The sequence below is a fragment of the Grus americana genome, chromosome 3 (assembly GCF_028858705.1).
Source record: "Grus americana isolate bGruAme1 chromosome 3, bGruAme1.mat, whole genome shotgun sequence".
Lineage (NCBI taxonomy): Eukaryota > Metazoa > Chordata > Aves > Gruiformes > Gruidae > Grus > Grus americana.
This window is the reverse complement of record NC_072854.1, coordinates 21313938-21341008: the sequence shown is the minus strand read 5'-3', so window position 1 is coordinate 21341008 and position 27071 is coordinate 21313938. Positions and strand designations below refer to the sequence as shown.

The 27071-nt window shown below is 39.9% G+C and overlaps 1 protein-coding gene across 1 annotated transcript in view; it reads left to right on the top strand.

Annotated features, from left to right (window-relative positions):
• Positions 1 to 7695: 7695 nt before the first annotated feature.
• Positions 7696 to 27071, top strand: part of SNTG2 (syntrophin gamma 2) — a 285318-nt gene continuing 265942 nt past the window's right edge. The window contains exon 1 of the mRNA XM_054822756.1: positions 7696 to 7767. Coding sequence (XP_054678731.1) covers positions 7696 to 7767 — 72 coding nt within the window. The remainder of the gene's footprint in view (positions 7768 to 27071) is intronic.

Below are 27071 nucleotides of genomic sequence, written 5' to 3'. Positions count from 1 at the left end.
AGTACCTTCACTGGGGCACTAAGATCATTTGGGCCATACTGTGTCATACACTATTTTTAATGCGACTAAAACAGATGCCATATTCTTGCATGCAAATTTATTTCGGTAGTTCCACACATGCATCCCCAATTGCTATTAGTACAAGACATTTTAGTGTCTTCAATTGACACCCAGCTTTTTGGTCTTTACCTTACTTTAGAGAAAAACCCGGTTCTCCAGAACAAAAGCCTCCCTCTCCCTGTCCCCGTCCCCGTCCCCACCCCCAGTCAGGACTGAACTGGGTCATCTGTGTGTGCATATGTGAGTGTGTGTATGAGACAGAGTGAATCTCCTAGAAGCTTCTTCAGAAATACTGAGCCAGCAGGGTTTTATTTCCTCTTCTGTACAGTGGAAAGGATGACTATGCTCTTGAGCTTTATTCCCCCTTCGTACATTTTAGCCCCTCCATAGAGCTATAGGGTTTCATTTCTTATCAATTTGAGCTTTGTTGGCTCCTCTATAAATTCAGAGTTCCTCTCCTCTAGTGAAGAACCAGAAGACTCTGCTCCTTGGCCAAGGACATTTAAAAGGTGTTCTTCTGATTGCTCCTCCTCATCAATGAAACAGACTTCCCACAGTGCTCTCTGCTCTCTCTCCCTCTCAAATTTTCAGCAAGTCCTTAAAGGTTCGTCTACATTGCCTTCATACTCCACCACTTCATTGCATTAAAGCACAAGCAATTTATTTTGGCTTAGCAGAACACTCGTCATATGCAGAGCCATGAATTTATTAGTAGTCTAATTAGTGTCTTGGCAGCCTAATACAACAAAGACATATATTAATCCAGTTACAATGATACTAACACATGTATTCCAAATTATCCAATTATTGCTAATCCCCAATAATGCTATTCTTTCAGTTATATGCTTTCTGCAATCTAACTCTATCTCCTAGTGTTAGGCTTACCCTTCTCATGACCTTCAGGATCCTAAAATTGACACTGCCACTGCCAGCCTCACTTGAGAAGACACTGCACTGAGTCACCAGTGACCTGAGTTCTCCGCTGGGAAGAGTCTGCTCTTGCTCCTGCTCTTGGGTCTGCTTAGGGTTATTTTTATACAGGTCTGTTTGACCACCTTGCCTCTTCTTGTTCCCCTCAGGTCAGTTGTGCAACGACCACTTACTTTTTCATCGCTACACTTACTTAGAGCATATAACTGCAGTCAGTGTTAAGCTAATGCAAAACCAAGTTGGGCAATAGCCTCCTAAGTCCTACATCATTTTGCTGTTACAGACCCATAATTGCCCAAGACAACTGCTGAAAAGTCCTGAAGTTAGTTGTGAAGTTTATTAGAAACCCTGTGGTCAGCTGCTGGCAGCACAAGGTTGTATAAAATATACTGGCTGCTTTTCTTTAGATTCACTGAATGTTTGCATTTAATTCCTCCATAATGACAGGAAATAAGCTTAATCAACACTTTATTTGTCCATTCTATGACAGTATTCAGTATGACTGAATAGTAGAAATAAAATAAAATTACAAATAACTTAGCAAAGGTAGTTAAATGTCTTTGGAAAAGTCATTTGGTATGACTATTTGGCACATTTTTTCCTATATCTTAGAATACAAGTGTGATTGTAGACCTTAGAGCTTAAAAGCTAGAGAAAAAGTTGGATTTTAAAAAAAATAATGAATATTTTGTGGTGCTAGAGCCCATAGCAAATTTTTGCACTATTGTAGAAAGATGAGCAGAAAAGGGATATTACCACTGCAGTGAACATTTTCTTTTATTTCCTATTCTATTTTGCATGGGCACAATTTATATAGACTCTCCTAGCATTTTTCAGGCAATAAAACTAGCAGTAAAATTCTTACTTTCTTCTAATTGTCCACTTGTACATGTGTGTCTCACATGAAGCTGCAGCCACTTTCCTTTGAAAATGAGCTGAGAATTGATTCAAAAAGGTATGGTATGGTATGGTAATGCACCTACTTGAACAATTCAAGAAATGTATTGCACCCTGGATTCTGCTCATGAATAATCCACAAATGAATCAACAAATCCATAAAAATCATGTCCATCAGTACTGAAATTATTCAACACACAAGGCTATGGAATTTTTGGCAGAAGTAGGCCATGAATTATGTACTCATGAGTTTCTATCTGATTTATTTATTGGTAACACAAACCACATAATATTGCCTCTGTTCATTGATTATCACTTACCAGTGCTTTGATTTACAATCAAGTTTACTGTCTTTGTGAAACATATTTTCTTTCTTAATTAAATGAGTCTTGGCTACTTGTGTACATTCATATCATCAGATAGGTTTTGGTTAAATACTGTGGAAACATAAATGACAAATCTAAGTAAACAAACTATGCGATATAACAAATAGCTCACAATTTGGCTTATATATTGGCTACCAAATGTAATGAGCAGAAACCAGAGCAAAAGGGAAAGCTCAAAGGAGTATCCCATGCTATCGCAGTGACACATGCACTTCCCAAGAAGGCGGGATTTCTATATCATAGTGCCTGTTCTCAGAACTGGTAACTATTTTGGTGCCAAGCGATTGTTGGATGAAAGAGAGTAGTGGCAGTACGTTCCCAGAACTCAGCTCTTCCCCCTCTCACAAGCGGAGCACTTGTTTGTGCTTTCTTTGGCCACAAAACACTGTATTCCCTCTTGCATATTGGTATAGCTTCCACAGAATGTCTTGGCACGCTGCTGTCTGTAGAGAACCAGCACACACAAATTACTACAGTTTGCAGAACATCAGCTCCTCCGTTTGGTAATACAAGGCAGATTTCAAGGACAAGCAAGTGGAAAAAAAAAAAAAGTGCTTAAGAACAAGTATTTTATCAGCAGCTTCAAAAAACAGTACTCAAATCCTGTTTGATTCCACAGTGCCGTCTAGCCGCTTGCTTGCCACTTGCTACTTGCTTCTTTTCCTCAGCTGGTGATGAGCGCTGGAAGCCTACATTTATGTTTTCAGTGTTATCAAAATTCTCTGATTTTGAAGTAAGAATACAAACTGATCAGTCCAATATTCCTCTATAAACACCCACTGGGAATACATCTTTCAGATGTCCGGTTGCTCAGATACCCATTTTTGATCGTCTTTTATAATAACCTGCTCAGGGAAGCAATGATGAATTGCTCTCTTGAATAGCCTGGGATGCTGAACTCCTGACTGATGCAGTCAATACTCATTCCTGCAATAGCGACAGCCAAAATAGTACTGGGTTGCCCTAGTCAATCCTTAACTTGGGCAGTGGGGTGCCCTGGTAAGGTGTACCTGTGCCTGAAAAAGGGGTCAGGAGCTGGGAGGGACGGTTCGGCAAACTTCCTTACCGTCTCTCCCACCCGCTGCTCAAGCCGTCTGCCACAGAAGCACGAGATGCTTATTTCAATCAGCCTTTCTCAGTGAACAGTTGTTCAAGGAAAGTGTTTGTTTGTTTGTTTGAAGTACAGCAGCCTCTCGCTTTCATTTGATGTTACGGATAATTTTACTGCCTCTTTCCATTTTGCTACTGCCGTATGTACAGTTACAGTTTCCTACCCTACGCAATGAACTGAGGAAATTTCTGGGACAGCAAGTTACAGGGTATTTGATACACATTATAGGTTCGTGAGAGCAAGGAAGTGTTTGCCTTTTGAAGCAAAATAACATACCTGTGAAATTTTAGTGATTTATCATTGTATATTTTAAGCAGCCTCTGGTGCATCACTGTCCTCTGAAGGGCTGTCAAGGTGTTATTCCCTGTAACTTGCCCCTTACTCATAAGCTTAACCCACAATAAAAGTGGCAAGCAGAGAGTAGATTGAGATAGGGGTCTAATGCTGACTGTCAGTGTACTAATGTCTTCCTTACTCCCTCTCCTACACTGAGGGATACTGGTGGCTAAATGGCAGCATCCTCATCCAGACAGGCAGCAGCCTCCTTGGGACATGTGGCATTTTTTCCTCGCCTTGCATGTGATTTCCCAGTCAGAAACTTCTAACTTGTATTCCTTATGCTCTACTTCCCGATAGCTTTGATCTCTTCCCACAACACAAAATTAAATGAAGGAGCATTTATTTTTGGTAGTAAACTATTAAGTATAAAGCTGTTCACAAAGCAATTAAGTTTTACAAAAGGGCCTTTTTCCTGATGAATAAAGCAAATATTAATGTATAGAACTAAAACTGGAACATGTGCAAATTTTGGAGTTTATATTAAGACAACAACTTGACTTCAATAGCTGTGTGAGTGTTTTTGTATAGACAGAGAAATGTTTGTAATGTTTGCATAAGACATACCTACATTTCCTGGAAAATCTAATTACACTTCATCCACTTCTCTTTAAAAAGCCTTTAACCTTGACATCTATTTGGCTTAGTAAAATAAATTATTTATTGTTTTAGTGGTAACAGTCTTCTGTTTCCATTCTTTAAGCCAAATATCATCTCTGGGTGTATGTTTGTATGTACGCATGCAAGCATGCGTATAAAACCAGAAGGAAATAAAGACAGGTCTGCAATACTGTATCTTCCAAATTCAGCAATTTGCATCTGTTTTCATGAATGCTGATTTTGTTCAAGTCTTTCACACAATTTGAAATTTCCTATTGTCAGCCAAATCAGATCTTAATGAAACTTCTTGGGCATTATCTAGCATAACACACTAAAATCATGAGTTTGACTTAAAATCATGGTATATTATTGAAAACATTCAGTAGTCTCTTGACTTACTGTCTCTTTGTATGATTACTTTCTTGATATTTTGTAGATTTTTATGAAATCGCAAGGGCTAGACATTTTCAAATAATTATCTTATTCCAAATTATAGGATTTAATGTAATCCAGAAAAATAAAAACTGTCATCACTAAAATAGCTACTTGACAGCTAGCTTCCACTTGTTATACTTCAGGAATGGCAAAAGCAAAACCTTTTGCAGGATCAGGGATGCGGTGAAATGGAAAAATTACAAAGAGAAGAAAGGGAAAAATGCATATAAGCTTTTCACTAGTAACAAACTGAACAAGGCATCAACTCCTAAAAAGCTCATGGGTTTCTTAAGCTATTAAACCTGATTTTCCCTTGAAATGAAGAAATTTATTAGATGAGACTATAATAAATTGGCTTATTCAAATTACATACAAAATAATGAATTTATTTTTTCCTAATCCTCCCCCAAATTATATGTACCTACTTACTTTCAGTACAGCAATACCACAGCAGAATATAATTTTGTGAAGTGTACTCATTAAATCCAAAAAGAACTAAGCATTAATAGTTCCTTAGCTGTCTGATGTTATCTAGTTTTCAGTGAATTCTATAAATTATTTATGTAATTGTCAATGTTAAGATAAGCTTCTCAGGAAGTTCTATATTGTGTGCCAGGCTTATTATATCCAATTGACAAAGATTTTTAAGTTTAAAAAGTACAGCTTGTAAATAAATAGAAACATTCTGAAAAGTAAGGGCTTTCTATTCTACTTATCTCTGTAAGTCATTTCCCATATATATTTCCCGTATAGTATCATACTGCTATGCCCTTTATTTTGTATTTACACTAACTTGCATCTCCACTTTTTAATTCCCACTTATGCACCGTATTTATGAAAGAAGAGCATTAAGAACCATGAAAATAAAAGCTGAATGTGATAACAAGTTTGTAATCACAGCAAAACTATTATCCATACTAGCAAATATCTAGCAGGACAGCTGCCGTTATTTGCTGGTTCCTGGCACTTCCCAGCCCTCGGAGCTTGGGGCAATCCGTCCCCAAAGAGGCAAAGCTCATCTGTGTGGCTTTGCTTTCCTTGTCTTTAACTTTAAGCAGAAAGACTCGCACCTCTCACAGCGCCGACCCACTCTGTGTGCACATAAGATTGTATGGTCATGTTAGGCTGTGGCCCAGACCCATCTCCTCTAACATTTCACACTGCCAGCATGTTGTCACACACTTTTCTAGAGGCATGGAGTGAGATAAATGGCTTTTTTACGCACAGGATGGATTGGGGCAGACTGGGTTGAGTGCAAGCTCCACTCTTTAGGAGAATGGCATTGACTCCTTGCTGCATGGCAAACTCCAAGCTTCTGAGCACGGAAGAAAGCCCCAATAATTCAGGCACAGCTGGAGGGACCCAAGCACCACTGGAGAGCAACTGAAAGCCCATAACCCTGCAAAGCAAACTTCCCTCTTCTCTACCTCTTCCCATCTTCTCTGGGGCTCTGGTACGTGCAAAGATGAATCAGTAGACAGAGATGGCAAGCAGCATTTGCTTGTGATAAGATGTGGTTTTATGGAAAAATCGGGTATTTTTGGACAGGGAGACCTAGGGAGAGAGGAGTGCATAGTAGGGTAAAATACAGCAGTGGCAGGCAGTGTTTTGTATGGAGTTACTCTAAGTAGAAAATTATGCACGTTTCTTTGCTGCTTAACTTTTGTGCTGCTTTTACAAAAGTTTTGGGAAAAAAAATAGTAAAATTAGGTAGAGAAAATATTTAAAATTAACTTTAGGAAAAGTCTGGCCAGCTCTACTCACTCTTTTTTCTTGTTATGTATTTGTGTGTGATAGCTTCTCATTCTTGCATGACGAGGCAGAGGCTTCAAAAGGTGACTTTTCAAATTATGTGCACGAAACACTGATGTTCTTAAATGAACTGATGGGAAAAGTTAAGAGTTTTCTCCTCTCTCCCCTCAGAGAAGAAAAATATGTCTACTGATACGGTAGTATGTCAAGGACCAAAGTGAACCTCTTCTCCTTAGGATCAGCCTTGGCATTGCCACCACAGACCTACAAGTTCCCCCAAAACTGATGGGCCCAGACTATGGGTCACAGTTAGGAACTTGGTGAAGGCCAAAGATCAACCAAAGAGCAAAATCTGATGGCAATGTTCTGAGGTGGGGACTTTTCCAGCCAAAAGACGGATTGGCCTGTGTTATCCAAAGTCAAGGGTACCAAGAATACTCAAGGGATGTCAAACTGCTCTTGGCTTTGATTCGGAGATCAACAAGCAAGGGCTGCACGCTCCAGTATGGCGGAGGCCATGCACGGCTGTGGCTTCTGACCCCGAGGCCAGGCGCAAGTGCCCGGTATGGCCCGCAGGCAAGGCGGTGGGGATGGCTGGTGTGGCAGCACCCTCAACCCCCGCAGCCTCTTGCCCACCTTCCCCTGCCCGACAGCTTTCCTCGGAGGAAGGGTGTGGGAGGCCAGAGCCCAAACCCACCCTTGCCTCGGGCCGCCGCTCCGCGGGGAAGCGGCTCTGGGCGGGAGCCGGGCGGGAACCCCGCGGGGAGGCGCGGGCGGGCCGTGCCGGGCCGAGCCGTGCCGTGCCGGGGAGGAGCCCGGCAGCGCTCGTAGCAGCACCCAGAGCCCGGCTGCGGGGATGCGGCCGCAGAGGGGAGGGGAGCGAGAGCGGCGGCGCCTTCCCCCCGCAGAAGAGCGAAGTTAAATACCGAACACCACTCCGCCGCCTTCCTCTCCCCTTCTGGCTCCGAGCCTCCGGCGAGCCCCTGCACGTCCCACCCCCCGCCCGCCCTGCTGGTGGCGCCGCCCCGCCCGGGCCGCGGGGCAGAGCGCGGAGCGGTGCGAAGCTGCCCCACGGAGCCCGGACGCCGGCGCCGCCGGTAGGGGCGGGCGTTTGGGAGTCGGTGCCTGAGGCGCCGCGTCCCGCCGAGTCGCCCGTCTGAGAGGACTACGCCAGCTGCATGGGAGGAGATGAGCGTGGCGGGGAAACAGCCTCCTCCAGCACCGCTCGAGCGACCCGGCAGCCTCCTCGTCCCCACCTGGGCAAGTACCCGCTTTCCCCTCAGCCCGTCCCGGTACCAACTCCCGCGGCGGGGCGGGAGGTGGGGAGGGTCCCGCCAGCGGCGCTGCTTGCAGGGCGGGAGGGAGGCGCCTGCGTGAGGGGACCGGGAAGCGGGGCGGTGCAGGCCCGGCCTGCCAGCCCCATACGATGCCGAGGGGCTGTCGAAGGAGCGAGGCGGCAGCTGCCGAAGCTCAGCGCGGCTCCCTCAGGAGGGGCGCCCGTCTTCCCGCGCTTCGTCCCCTCAGCCCGGCACGGGCCGCCGGGGTGAGGAGCCTGGCGGGTGGGGTTTGTACCTGCTGTGATCGCGATTTTCAACCTGCCGTGACAGGTTGCAGCGTGAGGGTCGAGTTTCCCGGGGACAGCGTTGAATCGGTCGGTTTGTAACCCAGCTGCAAGCCTGTGCTGACAAAAAAAAAAAAAAAAAAATCAGCTGCTTCGACGGATTTAGCACCTCACGCACTTTTAAGAGAAGCCCGTGAGGGAGTTGGAAAATAACTTGCTACTTCACGGCAGCGTATTTGGAAAATCATTTATGAATGATGCCCTCTGACGGCGGTTCTTATCTGTCCCTGATTTATGTAAAATGTAGTAGGTATGCCCTGCGTGCCTTTTAAAATCATTACAGACTCTGTGGTTTAATGTGCCAGTCTTCATGGTATGTAAAGTTGTTTTGTTGAAGTGCAATCACAGTGCTTTTCAGTCACTGTCTACAAAGTTATTCATTGGATTTATATAAAATAGTTTACCAGTGCCAAAATAAACATCCCTTTAATTTTTTTTGCCTTGTCCTTCGAGCTGTTTCTGTGACCACAATCTTGAAGTTTTTAAAGAACGGTGTTATCTTGCTCCTGTTTTATCCAGAGTGTTGTTTAGAAGGCATCTCAGCTGCCTGAAGGATGACTTAGACATGTTCCCTCTCACAGTGAATTCATAACTGCTTTGAGCCTCTGTAATCGTAAGACAGAGTAAATCTTTGAAAGATGCAAGTGTAGGAGCAAAGGGTGGACAATACCTGACATCATAAGTGTGTACAACAACTGCACAGAAACGTGTGGAAACGAACTGCTGTCTTGTCCTAGCTGGCTTTTGCACTGTATGCACTGTATATTTGCATCTTGCTTTCGACTATGTGTGAAGAGATGCAAACATTTAACCTTTGGGGTTTTAGAATTTCTGTAATTCAAAATGAAGTAATCAAAGTAAACCTACTGTAGAATCATCTGTGTTTTAAAGCTGTTCCACAGCTCTTAATTTGTAAGACCTGTTCCTGAACTGCAAAAATAATCTGTGCAGCAATTACCTAAAATGTTAACAGCTGAGTAGGTTGTATGCCAGTTCAGAATATTTCAGCATTAAAGGTGAGGGATAATCACTATCATTAGGTGAAATTTATGACTGGTACTCTTGTAGTTGTGTTAAATGTATACGTTTAAGGCCAATAGGACATGCTGTTCCTGCTGAAATTCATGGGACTTCTGCCTGGGGCCAAACTAGACGCTAAATGAATGGTGAACTGACCTTTTGGACCAGTGGTAGGAATTAAAGGCTTGTGGCTATATAGTTTACCTGGAACCTAAATGGGAAATAGTGCCATGAATCTAAAGCTTTGGTAAGCTGTCTGTTTCCAGTAAACACAGAACAACTCAGCCTCACTCCCCAGAGTATTTTAAAGAGATGTATGACAGAATGCATATATATATAGTCTTAAAAAAAAGCCATATAGACTTTAAGTTCAACAGGGACATCTTATGGCAGATGTTTATTTAGGTGAGTTCATAACTGCCTGGCTTCCCAGAGACACCACATACTCAACCTCTGCAGAGAATTATGCTCAAAATGTCTTAAAAAAAATAAGGACTTGTTTTATAATTAACAGTGTGATAAGTGGTCGACTTGAATTTTCTTGAGTTATTTAACAGTATTGTAATCGGGGTCTGTTTACCTTGCTAAAAGAAAAAAATGTATATTTTTTTATCGATCTATTGACTGTGTCAGTGGACACTTTTCTCAGAAATAAGATATAATAACACTAATAAGATATAATAACACTAATTACCATTTAACTACTAAATATTGCATGCTGAGTCCAATTCGTTGTTTGGGATTGTGGTAGCTAGGCAGTCTTAATACTTAAAGGTATATGTTTTTTGTTTTTTTTTCTCTTCAGAAGGATGACAATTAAATACTACTCCTTGAAAAGTAATTCAGCATACATTTAAATTAAAGACAGCATGCTAGATTTGAAATAAAATACTAATGTATTTTGTGTGCTTGTATTAACACTAACAAGCTCTTTTAACAATGTTTCTCACAATATATCTGTAAACTTCTTGAAGTGCAGTTGTTTATATTGTGTTCCATAGAACCGAAGTTTCAGTCAGACCTTGTCTCTAATGTTTTGCCAGTCTGTTCTTAGTGTAATTTCTGATACTTCTTTCATTTGGGATCAGACACATATTCTTTCTGAGCTGGTTTCAGAAAGCAGCATGTGTTTCCTCTATCTGTAGTGAACTTTTTGTTCTGATTTCTCATATAATTCTTCCTCCTCTTTGCTGCTAGAAATACGCAAGAGGTCAAATCCCTTAGAAATTGTTACTCACTATGTCATTGTGCCTGTGCCATGATTTTACGTGGATTTTACGGTCTCATTGATCTGGTATGCATTAGATACTGTGTTTTTCATTTTGTTGCTAAAAACATGAAAGGGAATGGTAGCCTTACAGTCACTCATACTATTGACATGCCAGGATTTTAGATGAAGAACTAAAAGTGTATAGCTCATTGCCATGCATAAATAAACCTGGTCACTAGGTGTTTTTTGTTTAGAATGGGGACTATTCTCTTAAACTTCTATTGTCACTGATGTAATAGACCCAGTTTTCTAACAGCTTCCATACACAACCACAAAAAAGCTATCAGTAGACTTCCTCCCCCCCGACAGAAACCCAAAGGAAAAAGATGATGTGGAACTTCTTTGGATAGTGCTCTTTTCTGGAGTTACCAAAATTGTGAACTCAGTAAGAGGAAGAAATGCAGCACATGCAGATTTTCTGTTCCTTTCCTCCTCTTTTTTTCACTATGTCTATGTAATTTATATACTTGGATAGAGATGCTAATATAAATATTTACTTTTTTTTTTTTTTGAAAGCAAGTCCTGGAGCATTGATGTTTTTTCAAAATTTGGCACTCACCAATACAGAAGCTTCCTGAAAGTGAACACTAGGTGTCATGTTACCACAAACATCGGTGTCTTGCCTTTTCCCTATCTATCTTTTCAGGGTCAATGCTTAATCTTGCCATTTTCCTAAAATAGATGGCCACCATTAATATGCCATGCCAGTATTTTGGTAGGCTTGGACTGCATTCAGTCATACTGTATGTGACTGTTAGAAGCTTCAGCTGTCCCATGTTTTTAATTAAAAGTTCTGTCAGCACTGGGGTGGCATGGATTTCAAGATTATTACCAAGATCTGTCTATGCCACAATACAAATCAATAGGATATACTTATTAATTGAAGCTTTTCCTCCTACACACTCATTTTCTATTAAAATTCCTTGCTGGGCAAAAGCTGATGTCAGAAACTTTTGTTGTGAAGTGAACAGAATTTGTCTCCTGATTTGGAGATGGAAAACACAAGAAAACAGATGGTGGAGATTCGTGATAGGGAGGGGGTGTCCATGTATCCCATTGTGTGAAGCCTAATAATTACTTTCCAGTGCAAATTTTGTTGACTTCCCACTAATTTGGGAAGATATTTTTTCCCCTAAAAATCTGTGAAATTAATAGTTTCGAGATCCTATTAAAGAAATTTACCAAGCACTTACTAAATATCAGAGTATGCAAATGTTTCACGTTTCTTCACTTGGCTTCCCTACCATCACAAACCAAGTCTGAATTCTGCTTCTACCTGTACATACCTCCCTGAAAACAGTTACCAAACTGTTTTTATCAAACTGATAAAAAACGTATTCAAGCTTATGGCTTTAACATTTCAATGGAAATGACTTGTGCCCACCTGCTGCTCTGCAAAACAATGTCTGATCTCTGAAAAAGAACAGTGTTGGTATTCTTTTTACACCTCAGATCTGTGTTTTGTATTGTAAGCAATTTTTTTCTGACGTTTTAAACATTTTATGAGATGAATATAAATAGAATTGCTTTCACTTGGGAGTGCAGAGACTGCCAAGAATAGAAATGGTAGCAGAGCTGAGCAGAAGGAACAGGGCATGACCGTGTTCCTGCGACACTGACACCTAATATTGTTTGTCAGTGGCATCATGATAATAGAGACAGTGAACACAAATCAGACTCATTGAGGTTGAAAGGGACCTTGGGAGGTCCACAAGCCTAACCTCCTGAAAGCAGTGACCATGTTGAATTCAGACTGAGTTGCTCAGGGCTTTTCCCATTGCATCTTTAAAACCTCCAAGGATGGAGACCACACAACCGGTCTGGGCAACCTTCTCTGCTGGGCTGTTTTCACGGTGAAGGTGGGGGCTACTGTTAGCTCTTCCACAGAGCTGCCGCTTCTTTACATTCAAGCAAGCCCAGCTTACTCAGCCTCTCCTCACAGGGGAAGTGCTCCAGGCCCCTGACCATTTTGGTGGGCATTGATTGGCCTTGCTCTTGTTTATCAGTGTGTTCCATTTATTGCAGGGCCCAAAACTGGATGCAGTCTAATGAGTGCCAAGTAAAGGGAAATGATTACGTGGATCACGTCTCTTGTTGCTGATGTCGTTAGCCTTCGTGGCTGGCAGCGTGCACTGGCAACTGTACAGCCTTCTGTGTACCAGGACAGAAGGATCCCTGTTCCTTTTCTCTGTCCTCCGATGTCTCAGAGAGAAATCCTAAGCAATGAAAGTTCTTAAAAAGCAGATGGCTAGTAAAAGTGCCTCTTCTTTTCCTCCATTACTTAAAAGTGAATGCATAACTCGAGGGGAATTTATCAGATTATTGTACTTGCTTTTTTGTGTGCTGTTTCATGTACTTTTTTTTTTTCCACCAAAAGCAGGGAAAGGCTGATGCTGATTTTCATCTGAAGTTAAGATTCATTTACTATAAAAACTGTGTGTTAAAGTACTTGGAAAAATTTAGTGGATTTTCTCATCCTTCATATTACTGACAAAGCTGACAGTTAAAGCCATCAGAGGCCCAAGACTGTGCTTCTCTCCAGACACCCTTTGTCAGTAACACTCATTTAATACAGATATCTAAATTTTTTTGTCTGTTTTCTTTGAAAAAGGCTGGCTGATTCTCCCATTTTGAACTCCTCTGTACCTGCTTGTCTGAACTTTCTGTCTGAAGAACAGTGTGACTCCAGCAAGAGCTGTCATGCTGGAACCCTTCTGCCACTCTTTATTTATGCATATCAGCAGGCAGATTTCTGTAATGAGATTTACAAACTCTCTAAAGGATATAACCTTGAAGAGCTGGAACCCTTTTGCACAATCTAATCAATATTACCTCATTTATCATCTCCTTGTGAAGTTCAGATTGTAGTAGGGACAAAATGCATTTGTAGTATTTGGAGAAGTTCTGGGCAGGAAAATCGATGCAAAACATCAGTTGTACTGTATTTAAAGAGGTACAGTACATGCTCACACTGTACGATACCGTAAAACCATTAGCCTTACAGTGCTTCCCTCCACCATGCCAAACTTGCAGGACTGTTTATGCCTGTTGTTCTCGGATTTTTGCATTTCCACAGTTAATATGAGACTTCTAAGTCACCAGATAAATAAAATCTGAGGAGAAACTTTTCCCCTGAATAGGCAACTTCTATGTAATGCGATCTGCTCTGCAAAGTGTATCCAGAGTAGCTTTTTTCATAGGCGGTTATCATCCACACTGTAAACATTCTTCCCAGAGTCTGAGCGGCCGAGTCTCATAGTACTTCCTTGATCTAAAGCAGTATTGACTTCCACACTTTACTTACCGAGATGTGTAACAGAGAGGGGTTAATTAATTTGTTGAGGACTACGGAAGCAGTCTTATCCAGACAGAGATGGAATCAAAGCTTTTTGGTCTCAAATCTATATCGTCAGCTCTTGATGATTATTCGTTGCCACAAAATGGAAGTTTGGTGGTTGTAGCTTTTGATGGGGATTCCCTTTTTATGCCCAGTTTTGCGGGACGGCTAACAACAAATGCAAAAAGTTCAAATGGGGCTCAGAGTTGCTCAACCTGTGTTTTATGATGGGCTACTTTCACACAGCTGTTGGAAATACAGTGTGTTGGCTGCAGTGTGCATGCTGGTGAGCAGAACTTCCTCAGTGCTAATATTCTGGTTCATACTACATCTATCTAGCTGTACACTGGATAAACTGTAAATAGGATACTGAGTTTCAGAGTACACTGTGAAGTGGGTGAGCATTGTTTTTCCTACTTTTCCTACTTTGGATTGAGTACATTGTCTTTCAGTACTTTACATTTCCTGAATACGTGATGAAACATCCCCAAAGATTAGATGAAGAATGTTAAGGTTTTCTTCCGTATCTCAATTAGATTTATTTTTTTCATGTTTAAATCATGCGCTATTCTGTCCAATCCAATAATGGATGCGGACTTCTTTGGAGAACACTCATTCATTTAACTTATGAGCACTAGCGTAATTGCTTCTGCTGCATGCGTATCTAAGTAATAGTATATTTAGCATCACCAAGAATATGGATATATTATATAGCTTATATAATAGCTAATACATAACATGAAAAATGCAGAAGGACAAGCATACGCATTCAAAACAGTGCTAAGTAATAAGGGAGATAGTAATGAATATTTATTTTGTTTCCTCTATAGAACCTGTCTTTTTCCTCTAAGTGTATGTAAAACTATTAGGTTTATTGGAGGAAGGTGTCAGAAAAATTGATCTCATATTGGATGTCACAAGGATGCGTGCATATTTGAAAACTGTTTGTCACAAGCGTGTGTTGCCATCTTCCTCTCCAGCAAAGCCTGTTCAATCAACAGGCCAAGAGATAGATTTTTCATTTGTTTCACTGGCTGCAGCTAAGACCTAGGTTCTGCAAGGAAATTCATAGGCACATATCTTTCCATACAAATCCCATCTAACAGTATTAAATCATGTTTTTAGGAAGGCTTAAGGAATTACTCACAGGTGGTGTGGTGTTAATATAATGCAAGTTTCTTCTATACTAATAAAGTATTCTACTCTCTTCAAGCAGGCATTACAATCTAATGTTATATGATGTGTCTTTTCCTCTATTTTTTTTTTCAACATACCCTGTTGTCTTATGCAGCATTTTTGTAAATGTAGCATTTAGATGTTCTTCTGCCACCCTTCATGAGCCCTGATGGAACGGCAATATAAGGGTATACTGTAATCTGTGCTGTGTGCTCATTTTTGGAATACAGTTGAATCATAAATAAGCATATGTTGCCAGTTCAGTCTGACAGTCTTGTTTTGTTTTGCGGCTATTGCTTTTTATAAAATCTTTTCCTTTTCTAGTTTTGAATTGTCAGTGTAGTTATCAGTTGCATCAACACACTGTTTCATGCAACTATTTATTGTACTTTTAATTTAAAAGATGAATTAATTACTAAGGCATCTGGTGCATCATATGGCGCATATGCTGGATGTGCTAAACAGGATAGTCTTTTTTAAATAATGAGAGAAATATGACATTACATAAAAGGATTAGACTTCTTTAGTGGGCTTTGAAGAGTAACTGTACTGTACTAAAATCTCCAAGTCTGTTATTCATGATTTTGTGATCATTAAAGGAATCTTTGATTCTGTTGGAACAAGTGTGCATACCTGTATGTATCTATACTCGCAATATGTGAAAAATAGCGGGGGAAAAAAAGACACTATTTTCTAACAAGAACTTTATTATACATGGGTTAGTTATATGATACTTCTTCTGAGTGATAATCACAGAATGGGTTATGGTTAGTTCAATTTACAATTCATAAGAGAAGAATTTTCTATTCTTACTGTCTATGGAAATTATATATCCTCCAAGTTAATCAAACACTAAATTAAGAACTTCTCAGTCTTCAGAAAAACCATAGGTAACAGGTAACACTTCAACTCACTGTATCTAACTCCACGCAAACCTCCAGTTTCCTTGGTATACTTAAGATAATCTTCACACTCATTTTACATTAGAAAATCTACTGTAGCCAAAATTACCAGCTAACATCAGTTTTATAAGGTTGAATTACCAATTTGTTACATAGTGCCATCCCCAAGAGAAGGATGGCAGAAATTTGATATGGGCCAATTTATTCACTGTTTACAGTTATATTATGTTTGATCCCAATCAAGTGTAATTTGATATGTATCACCCTTTTTACTTATAAAGTTTCAAAAGATGAGGCTCAAATCTATCCCGTGTACCTCCATTTACAAAAATTATTTTCTCCGTTGAAATTAAACTTCCAGAAGATTAACAGCTATGGGTTTTTTCTTTGTTAAATGAGACATTAACAAAAGCATGGCACCATCACAACTCAGTTTAAGCAATCAAAGGTGGAGATATAGCAGGATGTGTTGATCTCAAAGAACTTTCAAAAGCAACATGATCTTTTCAGAAAACGTTCCAACAAGAATGCAGTCTGCTTTAAGCATATCTAGCGTAGGAGTAGGTGGGTACTCCTAAAGGTAGGTGGTCCAGGAAGCAAGTCTGAAGTCTGAATTGTTAGAATGCTACCAAAACAACCTACTGGTGAGAATTAATGAACTGAAATTGTTTAGATCTGATTTGCACACAGAACCCCAAAGAGCTTTCTGTTGTTTGTGACAGACAGACAATATAAATTGTAGCTTGGAAGAATGCTTCCTTCTACTGACTTTTACTACCTGTAATTGAACCTTTAGAGTAAGAAAACAAAATTTCGATTTGTAATTCTTACCAAGGGCAATGTTGTAGCAGTTGGAACGGTCTGTGACTAATACACTCAAGAATATTTCTTTCACAGGTCAGGAAAGAAGAAAAAATGGGTAATCTTTTACTGACTCCAACTCAGGAAAAAACCCAAACTAACAACAATTAAGAATCTGACTTGATTTGTTTTTTTGTCACCTCGTCATTTTTTAGTTTGTTGTGTAACTAACTGTGTTTATGTGCTGTTGTGCTTATGTACTCCTCCTCTTCTGAACTTCACTTGTTTCTGCTCCTTCTTTATAATCTTTGCTTTACTACTAAAGAAAAAAATAAGATTTTCAGGCTTTCTCATTAGCTGAACATGTACTCTTTGTAGATGCTCCATTTCACAGTTTAGCACACTAGTTCACAAGAAGTAAACAAAAATGAAGAGAGGAGAAAATTGTTTTTAAAGAACAGAAACATTATAGGGTAGTTATTAAAGGGAACGGATGTGAAAGGAGTGAGTGGCCAGGCAGGTGTTACCTAGACCTCAGGAAGCACTGAAGTTTTTTTCTGGGTGACTTGTATCTGTATGTAGTAGGAAAAGTCTATACTTTAGTCTCTGCTATGTCTGTTTCTTCTTTTCAGCTCTCAGCAGTTTGATAGACTTTCATAAATGCCAGTGAGATTAACTTAATGTCTGTTGGCTGTAGTTTTCATAGCTAAATATAATTAAATGTAGTAAACCTGCTTGAATTGAGTCTGTAATTCTCATAATTCTAGTGTCATTTTAGTATGACCAAGGTCAATCTAATTCTATTCCACAAAAACATCTTGCTTCATCAATTTATAGCATAAAATGAAGACCGCATCTTTTAAAATTTATAAAATTTCCCCTCCACTAGTCCAATATGTGATTCATTGTGAAGTGCCACAAAAAAAGTGCGAAGAGTGCTTCATGTATATTTTTTAAGCAATTAGTGTTAGTGCTGTCTGCTCGGGGAGAACTATAAAAATATTTTTATATTTTGAAAATTACCTCCAGACTATGCTGCCCTACAAAAGTTATGACTTAGCCCAGCATATCTAGCGGAAGTAAGATAAAACAAACCCACTGACCTATTGCCATGGTTTATGGCACTGAGGTGCAAGATGAATATAATGCAGTTCTATAAATTCCTTTTGGATGGAATTTATAAGTGGTAAAAAGTAGATTGTATTGTGGAGCATCATTATTTTTCAAGTATTTCTGTGAAACTTAGGCAAACAGATGCAGTCAAGAGAGTATTATCAATATAAATTGAAAAACTCTTGTCCTAGAGAGAAGGCATCTTTCCTGTTCGAATTAAATAATCATTCTCCAAAATGAAAGATGAGTGAACATTATTTAGGGCTAAGGATAGCATTTCTCTGTGACTGACTTGTCTGACTGTAATCTCTGCTTTTATTTGTGGTGGTGATGTTTCATTAGAAGGGCTTCTGCTCACTGAGAGCCAATTCTCTATCTTATATTTAATTGCATGTGACTTAAAAGAACAATCCAAGGAGTAGTCTATGTTCTCTATATATAATCTGCAAGAAATACTAAAAAGTATTTTATTTCTTAAATGTAATGGAAAATTGTAATCTTGAACATTATTGCACAGGATAAAAATTTAGATATTCTAATTGTAAATTGCAATCTAAATAGTCTCTCATAAACTTTCTTGATATTTACAGATCAAATATCTTGTGGAACTAATTTCATGTTCTTATGTGAAATTCAGGTGCTTTCACTAATGAGCTCTACAGATACATTTTATGACTGTTTCAGTTAACTGGAACATAACAACTTGTCTTAGTTTTTCAAGACTTAGTAGTCATCCAATCTCTCCAGCAGTAGTACAGGGTAACCTGTGATTTAGAGGTACAGCCATACCTTGAGGTCCGGGAGTTTTGTTGGATGTGGTCAAGTAACTGCTGTAGGAGCAGATCAATACTCCATTCAGATCGTACCCTTCTGAAGATAGCTTTTGGTATCCTTTCCCTTCTGTAGGTGGGAATTACTGGCTACCAACTACAATAAGAAGGCCACAGCACAGCTCCAAGCACTAAAATGCATTTGATCATACTGTTAAACTGTTAGCATTTTCCTTAGCATAATTTTGTCCTAGGCTAATTAGCAGTCTTCCAGTCAATATCCACACTGTGACTTGGGACCATAACTGTGGGCAGCGTGATTGTGGTTCACATCTTATGGAGGGCAAGAGCGCTTAGATTCAATGATACAGGCTGTGCCAGCTGACCTCCAGGCGATTAGCTGCTTCATTTCCTAGCATAGATGCCACTGCTTAGACTTGTCCTCTTTGCTGTAGCTGTCCCATTTGTCAGTGATACTAACCTGATGTGCTCAGAAGTGTTTGAGACTTGCTGACCCTTTTATTCAGGGGAATTTACCATCAGTGTGCTGAGAAAAGAACTTAGTTATTTTCAAAACAAACACATATTTGTATACTCTGTGGTTTGCAGAACAAAGCATAAAATGGTGATGGAAAATATTCCATTTCAAAGAGTCTTTATTTCATCCTAGGACATGTGCATTAGTATTTTACTTTGAATTAGGGACATGCTTTTCAGGTGAATCTCATTATCATCCTTATTTATTACCGTGCAGTCTGTGTTTTAAAGTGGTTTGGAGTGCATCAAAGGTACATCCTGTGTTGGTAAGTAGTGCATCTGAACACGAGTAGATTTATGGAGTAAAACAGAGGGACTGAACATTCATACGATATGAATCTCTGGGGTTTTATTTCAGATTAGCTCTAGCCTGATCCTGTGGACTGAACACCTGTTAGTGGTTGGGCTCTCTAGGTTTGCCTGTAGCGCATACCTCCAGCTCATCTGCTCTGAGACCACGCATGGGAAGTGGGAGTGACTGGGGGAGATGTGCTTCAAAAATCTCCTTTAGTGTGAATTAAAATGCTGATACGGAAGCACCCAAGCTGAATGTCTTTCAGATGAACTAAATTGAAAGGTGTTTCATAGATGCAGTTGATTAGTTGCAGCCACTAATGAGGGTTTAGTCCATGGGACCATGCTATAGCAAGTCCAAAATGAAACCTCCCCAAAGTGCTCATGGTAGGAGTGTTGCATCCTTGACAAAAGCAATTTTGCTCTGCAGATCTACTCTTGTAATGCATTACACTCTTTCTAGATATAGGCTCAATAAATTTGGTTCTATGTTTTTATATTCCAAATGTGATTAAAAGATGCAGCCATCTTATCTGTGCTCTCTCCCTCTCTCTCTGTCCCCAGTAGTGTACAAAGGATGAGAGTACCTGTCTCTTCTTGCCTTCCCCTGCTAAACTCCCACTTTCCTTAGAATATTTAGGCTCTAGTGTAATGCGTAGCAGTGTACATCATACTGAAAGAATAAATGGCTCTTTCTCTTCCTCCTTCTTACTACTCCTTCCCAATTTTTTTACATTTCAGAAGGTGTGATTTGGAGTATTATTCTCAGATGTGCTATGAGAAGTAAGATGGCAAATATTCCCTCAATTTGCAAATTCCTATAGTTAGACAAACTGAGGAACTCTGTAGAGGAAAGAACTTATATTGCCTGTTTTGCTCTTCTTCATGGACTGCAGAGTACTCATCATTACTTAGTTCTTTTAAGATGAGAGGCAGAGCAGAATGGTGAAGAATATTCCAGGCAGCAGATGTGTAATTTTTGAGGCATGCAAAACACCCTTTTTTGCTGGAGGAAATGATTCTTCCTATTAGTTTCTCAGGAGAAGTTAGGAAATAAACTAAAGATAGGGAGGAGATTAGAGTAAAAAAAAAAAAATCTTTTGAAAAGTATATTTGAGGCAGTTTAATTCTGGTTTAAAGCATCCTTGAACAAGAGATAACACCCATAACCTAGCAGTAATGTAAGGCTTTTTCTGCCTAAAAAGCTCAATATACAAATGTGACTGCAGTTCCCAGAGCCCTAATGACTTAATTCCTGGTTACTCTCAGTTCCTGTTGCAGGTTGCCAGGTTTTGCTAGTCTCTTGACTGTTAGAATAGAGGAGAGTATATGACATGAAGTTTTCTCATTATGGATCGACCGAATGGCAGGAGAAAGAACTTTTCTGATTTGATTAAAGAGAATATACATGTCTCTTCATGCATTACCCGTGTCTGTTTATAAACATTTCTTGCTATTGTATCAGGTTTGATATTGTACTTTGGCTGGCATATTGCTCTACTGTTCTTGCTTGTGTACTGTGGGACCATGCTCTTGGTGAGTAAGGACACTGTCCCTGCCTGCCTCCTGACCACCCTGAGCTCCCTGCTTACCTTCCCTGGTAGAGCAGCCCACTCTTGCTGTTCCCTGGCACCTGGAGACCCAAGTTGATTAGGATCAGATTGAGTTGATTAATTTGCATTTCTTTACTCCTTTGGCTTCACTCTTTTTTTTTTTTGCTGCAGTTGAAGTCTGCTGTTACTTCGTCTGGTCTTTGCAGCAGGGTATTTGCTCTCTGCAGCAGCTTTCTGTGTATCGGAAGACTGTCAATATATCTTCTGTAGTATAAGCAGCATCAGTCACCTGACTCTTTGAATCATGCATTTTCTTTGCTATTAACTTTTCTCAGTTGGCCTATATCTGTCTGTAAAAATTGTTCATGGGACTCCAGCTGTGGTCTGGTCAATATGCTGAATCAAGCAGGATTACTCCAGACGTATCTCATGAAGTACTCATAATTACACATCCTGCAGCATGAAATAGATGGTTGACTTACATTCGGCTTGTGATTTTCCCCTAATCCTCCAATTTCTTGTACGAAAGACAGGTTCTGATGTTTTTGTAGGTGTTTCTTTCTGTTAAAATGATTTTGTGAGCTTGATGCTGTTAAGCTGTTGGTTTTTAGCATCCAGATTTACAGCCTTTTTGATAGCAGAATCCCTTTATATCACTGCAAAGTGAACACTCTTCTGTGGATAATGACCATGTTCTGGGTATTATTAACAGGTTCACAACTGAATTGATCATGATGAAATTTAAACACTTATTTAAACATGAATTCTTTTTATAGCAGTGATAACCAATTTAAATGTTTGAGTTGGAGCTACTTGTGTGATTTCTGTATAGCACATTCTGTAAAGAGTATTCAGAGCTATACACACCAACCACGTCCACAAATCTACCACTCATTTGCTTGGTATATGTGAGAGGAACAGGATTATTAATTGCTGTTAGTTTATTTCATTAATTGCATGGAAGAATTATTCTGCCTAAATTGCTGCTTAGTCTTTGTGCAGCGAAGTAAACTCGGGAATTTGTGGTTCAGGAATCGGAAACCTTTCAGGAATGGTATGCCATATAGCATGCTGCTTACACCCACATGTATCTATGTGTGTCTATTTTATGTTTTTCTGCTTTGCCAGGCTAGAGCTAAGTTTCAGTTGAAGCTGGGAGAGTCTGCCTCTTGAAAGTAAGATATCTGAAATATCTAGGTAGTGTGTGAGATCATGATTCCTAGATGCAAGGTTCAACTTTAAATTTGGTGGAATCTCCATCCTTAGAGATGCACAAAGTCATCTGAGCAATCTGTTCCCATGCAGTTTCATGGTGAAGGTGTTTTTCATTCATTCCAATTGTAATTCTAATAATTATTTCTAAAAATAAGAAAATGAATAAACACAAGTAGATGAAAGCCACCTTTCCAAAGTTGTTTTACCACTCACTGTCTTCTCCTCTAAAGGAGAAAATCTGTAGAAGAGTGCAATCTTGAGGATTATGTAATGTTCTTCACTCTCTCTATTCTTCTTCACAGTTTTATGACTATCAATCAGAGTTATTTTATGAAGGAGAATAAAGGAAGCCTCAATTACAGACATTTTTTGGAGTGTATTTAATAAAGGTTTGGCCATGACATTTATCTCCTTGATCAAGGAAACTTCTGGATCTCAGTGATGTAAGATCTTAGTGTATCTTCATACTAATAAACAGAATTATATTCTGTCTCGCTGTGACTGACTTTGCTGCATGAGATTACTTTTGTAATGGTGAAATCTGTAGCTAAGTAGGTCCAACCATCTCTCCATCGAGAGTGGAGTGATGTACTGGAAACCTCCTCCATGAGCAAGAATATCTGACACGATACTGAGGATGTCAAGTAGACTTGGCAGGATAAGAGCTTTGTGAAACAGGGAAGTCATGACTAAGCTTCAGTGCAAAGATGCAGCAAAGATGGACTACAAAGGAGGAATTTAGAAACATTGCATGGTTGTGTGGGAATGATGTCAGGACAGTCAAAGCTCAGCTGGAGTTAAGACTTGCAAGAGATGCTGTGGGCAACAAGAAGGGCTTCTATCACTTTATTAATAATAATATGCTGAACAAGGGAAATGTGGGACTGTTGCTGAATGGGGCAGGTGAAAGTGGACGCAAAGCTGAGGTACTTGGGGATGAGAGGAATAGGCCTCAAGTCAGGCTACACTAGAGACCTCCGGGGTTCCCTTCCCTCAATTGTACTCTCATTCCATGAGTCTGTGTGGTGCTTCCAAGCAGTGAAATGTAAGTAAGATAACATGTATGGCATTACAGAATTAGTATCCAGTACTTTCTTTTCAGGTAATGTACTACTTAATGTAAAAATGTTTGATTTTTGTCAGTGAAAAAAAATAATTGTCATGTTACATTAAGGCTCTTGCTCCTTCAGAGATGCTGGAAATAAAATGAATTAGGAAAGAAGGAAATCTAACCCCTACTCAAAACATGGGAAAGGCACACAATAAAATGGCCATTAGTCCACAAATACCACACCAGAGGACACTGTGTTATTAAACAACTAGGAATATTTTATTTTTTAATAGAAAGATTTAACTTTATGGATATATATCAATGGGATGGAGAAAGTATTTTCTAGCAGACTTTTGAAAGCTAATGTTATACTTGTACTTTCTTTTTTCTCTAATGTGAAATGTATGATGCTATTCTGCTGTAATTCATTTATTAAAACCTTGAAAATGCCAGCATTCAGTAATGAATTTTTATTTTCATATTAGCAATTTAAAGTAGGCAAAATTTGGTAAAGATGTATTATTTGGTACAGACAGAACTACATTTCAAATTCAAACTCAACTTTGCTGTTACAGTTTTTAATTACTTAATATCAGATCTTTTAAAATAGTAGCTGAGAAGGTGATATAAATGTGCTGTGCTGTTGAGGATTTTCATTATAAGTACTGAAATCATGAATCAGCTGAATAGACCTTGGAAACTCAACTTTTCCTTTTTTTTTTTTTTTCCTTCAAATCAGGACAGAAAAGCAACAAACCTGGTTTGTAACCATGGAGGAAAATTATATGCATTTAAAAAGATGAAAAACTAACTAACTAAAACATGCATGTATGTAAAAAGAAAGAAGTCGATTGAGCAAAATGCAGAGGGGAAATAGCAGAACGGAACAAGAAGTGAGACGTTAATTATTTTCAGCAAAATTTTTTTTTGTCTTCTGCAGCTGTGGTTGTCTCGATTTTCAGATATAACTGAAATATTTTATTTACCTCAAGCAGTAAAACACTAAGCAGATCTTTTTTCTGTATGAAATGCTGTGGAAATCCGAGTAAATAACCTCTGCAGTTATTTCACAACTTACATTAACAACTAAAGCTTAATTATTTTTCTCATTTTCATCCTTATAATACCAATCACTCCACATGGATTGTTACACTTTTATGGCAGTAACTGTAGATCCACCGGATCTCATTAATGTAAGTGCAATTTTTGTGTGATGCGTTAACTTCAGTGAGGGTGCACAATATATAAATCTGTATGAATTTTTGTAACTAAGTTGTCAGAGTTAGGCCTGAGTCTTATTTTCCCTTGTGCATGAGTGTGCATATGCATATTTTCTTTCTTTCCTGCCTGCCTTACCCCTCAGTAGTTCTGGAGATTTACAGAGCCAGATTGTGCTTTGCATTTATGAAGTATTTCAGAGAACATTCTTTCATGTTCCACGAAGCATAGATTTCATTTCTGATGCATACGAAGGCTAAATATAAATACTTTAAAGAAATGTATGGGAACAGTTTATTTTTTTGGGCTGTTTAGTCCATAGCATAGAAGTAAACAACAAAACAAGTTGTTTTTTTGTTTTTGTTTTTTTTGGGTTTTTTTGGTTTTTTTTTTTGTTTGGGTTTTTTTTTCAGTAAATGTGCAATTCAGATTTTTGCCTGAAATTACTAATAATTTCAAAAAGGTAAAGAAATACAGTTTTACTGCTGCAAATGATGACACTGGGTTTTAGAGATTGTAATCGTAGATGTGAGCCATCAGATCACAGATCCCAACTGGCTGAGGACAGCAATGACAGTTGGTTTACGTCAGGCTCGGTGACCCGTTCATTTGAATGCTGCATACTTATAACCTGAAGTGTAAAACTGAGGATATATACAAATGTTGTTTCTTACTATTTGGCATTCCTCTAACTTTGTGTAACCAGTACTGATTTTTCGAAACTTGCTGTTTATGAGGCAGGCTCATACTCAAAGTTAGCAGATTCACTAGCTAGTTTCGGGTTTTTTTAATACAATTTGCATTTTAAAATTTGATTTAAAGGGTTTGGAAAATGAAACAATTGTTGATTTACTCTCCCTACTTCATCCACCCTTTCAGTCAAACCTTTTGCGCTCTTGTACCCTTAAGATTATATCATCTTTTCTCCCATGACGTGTGTGGTTTTGGCCTTGATGCCTGATCTGACACTGAAATGCTAGATTTTTTTCATACATTTGGGCTAGACTCTAGCCAAAATAAACTATTCCTTGTGTTTATAAACATAAGATAAATATTTATTAGTGTTCAAAGACTCTGAACTGAAAAAAGATTTTGAACCAGTGGAAGGAGTCAGTGACCACCAGTGTTTGTTAACTATCCCTTCCTCTGGGAACCTTTTCCTTGCTGGTGATTAGCGTGCAAAGCTTGACTCTGAATGGCTCCATACTCCTGAGTATTAGATGAAGTCCTTCGGTGTTGGGCACCAGAAAATAGAGCTTTACTCAAATGAGTATACTGGTCCTGCATTCTAGGAAGTTTGTCTGGCCAGGGCCCAAGAGTGCCTATTTACCGATGTCAAACTTACCGCCTTCCAAGCTATGTTAAAAACTGATTTTGGCATGTGTTGGATTTGTGTGGCAAGGTTTTGGTAGCGGGGGGGCTACAGGGGTGGCTTCTGTGAGAAGCTGCTAGAAGCTCCCCCTGTGTCTGACAGAGCCAATGCCAGCCGGCTCTAAGATGGGCCCACCCCTGCCAAGGCCAAGCCAATCAGCGCCTTTGTGATAACATATTTAAGAAGGGAAAAAAAACCAGTTAGAGAGAGCTTTTGCAGCCGGAGAGAGGAGTGAGAAGATGTAAGAAACCCTGCAGACACCAAGGTCAGTGCAGAAGGAGGGGGAGGAGGTGCTCCAGGCGCCGGAGCAGAGATCCCCCTGCAGCCCGTGGTGAAGGCCATGGTGAAGCAGGCTGCCCCCCTGCAGCCCATGGAGGAAGGATGAGGGGGTGTAGAGATTCCACCTGCAGCCCGTGGAGGACCCCACGCCGGAGCAGGTGGAGGCACCTGAAGGAGGCTGCGGCCCGTGGGAAGCCCACGCTGGAGCAGTTCCTGGCCGGACCGGTGGACCCGTGAAGAGGGGAGCCCACGCCAGGGCAGGTTTGCTGGCAGGACTTGTGACCCCGTGGGGGACCCCACGCTGGAGCAGTTTGCTCCTGAAGGTCTGCACCCTGTGAGAGGGACTCCATGCTGGAGCAGGGGAACGATGAGAGGAGTCCTCCCCCTGAGGATGAAGAAGCGGCAGAAACACCGTGAGATGAACTGACCGTAACCCCCATTCCCCGTCCCCCTGTGCCGCTGAGGGGGGGGGAAGGTTGAAGCCGGGAGTGAAGTTGAGCCCGGGAAGATGGGAGGGGTGGGGGGAAGTGTTTTAAGAGTTGATTTTATTTTCTCATTCCTCTACTCTGTTTTGCCTAGTAATAAATCAGATGAATCTCCTCTCTAAGTTTGGTCTGTTTTGCTCATGACAATAATTACTGAGTGATCTCTCCCTGTCCTTATCTCGACCTACAAGCATTTCATTATGCCTTTTCTCCCCTGTTTGGTGAATGAGGGGAGTGAGAGAGTGGCTCTGGTGGGCACCTGGCCTCCAGCCAGGGTCAACCCACCACATTGCATTACATTCTAGATTCAGTATACATTTTGACACTTGCATTTGAAAATGGTAACTGTATATATGTTCATAGAGGGTCCTATTCTGCAGCAAGTCAGATGCTTTCAGATATATGTATTGTGGGAAGTCAAAGCAAGTGTTAGTTTTTTCAGTTTGTTTTACCTAATAAGTTTCTTTTGGTCCATTAATGTGCAGACAACGTCAAAAATCTTTTCTATTTTGGCTATTGCATGGACCTAATTCTGCAATGTAATTTATAG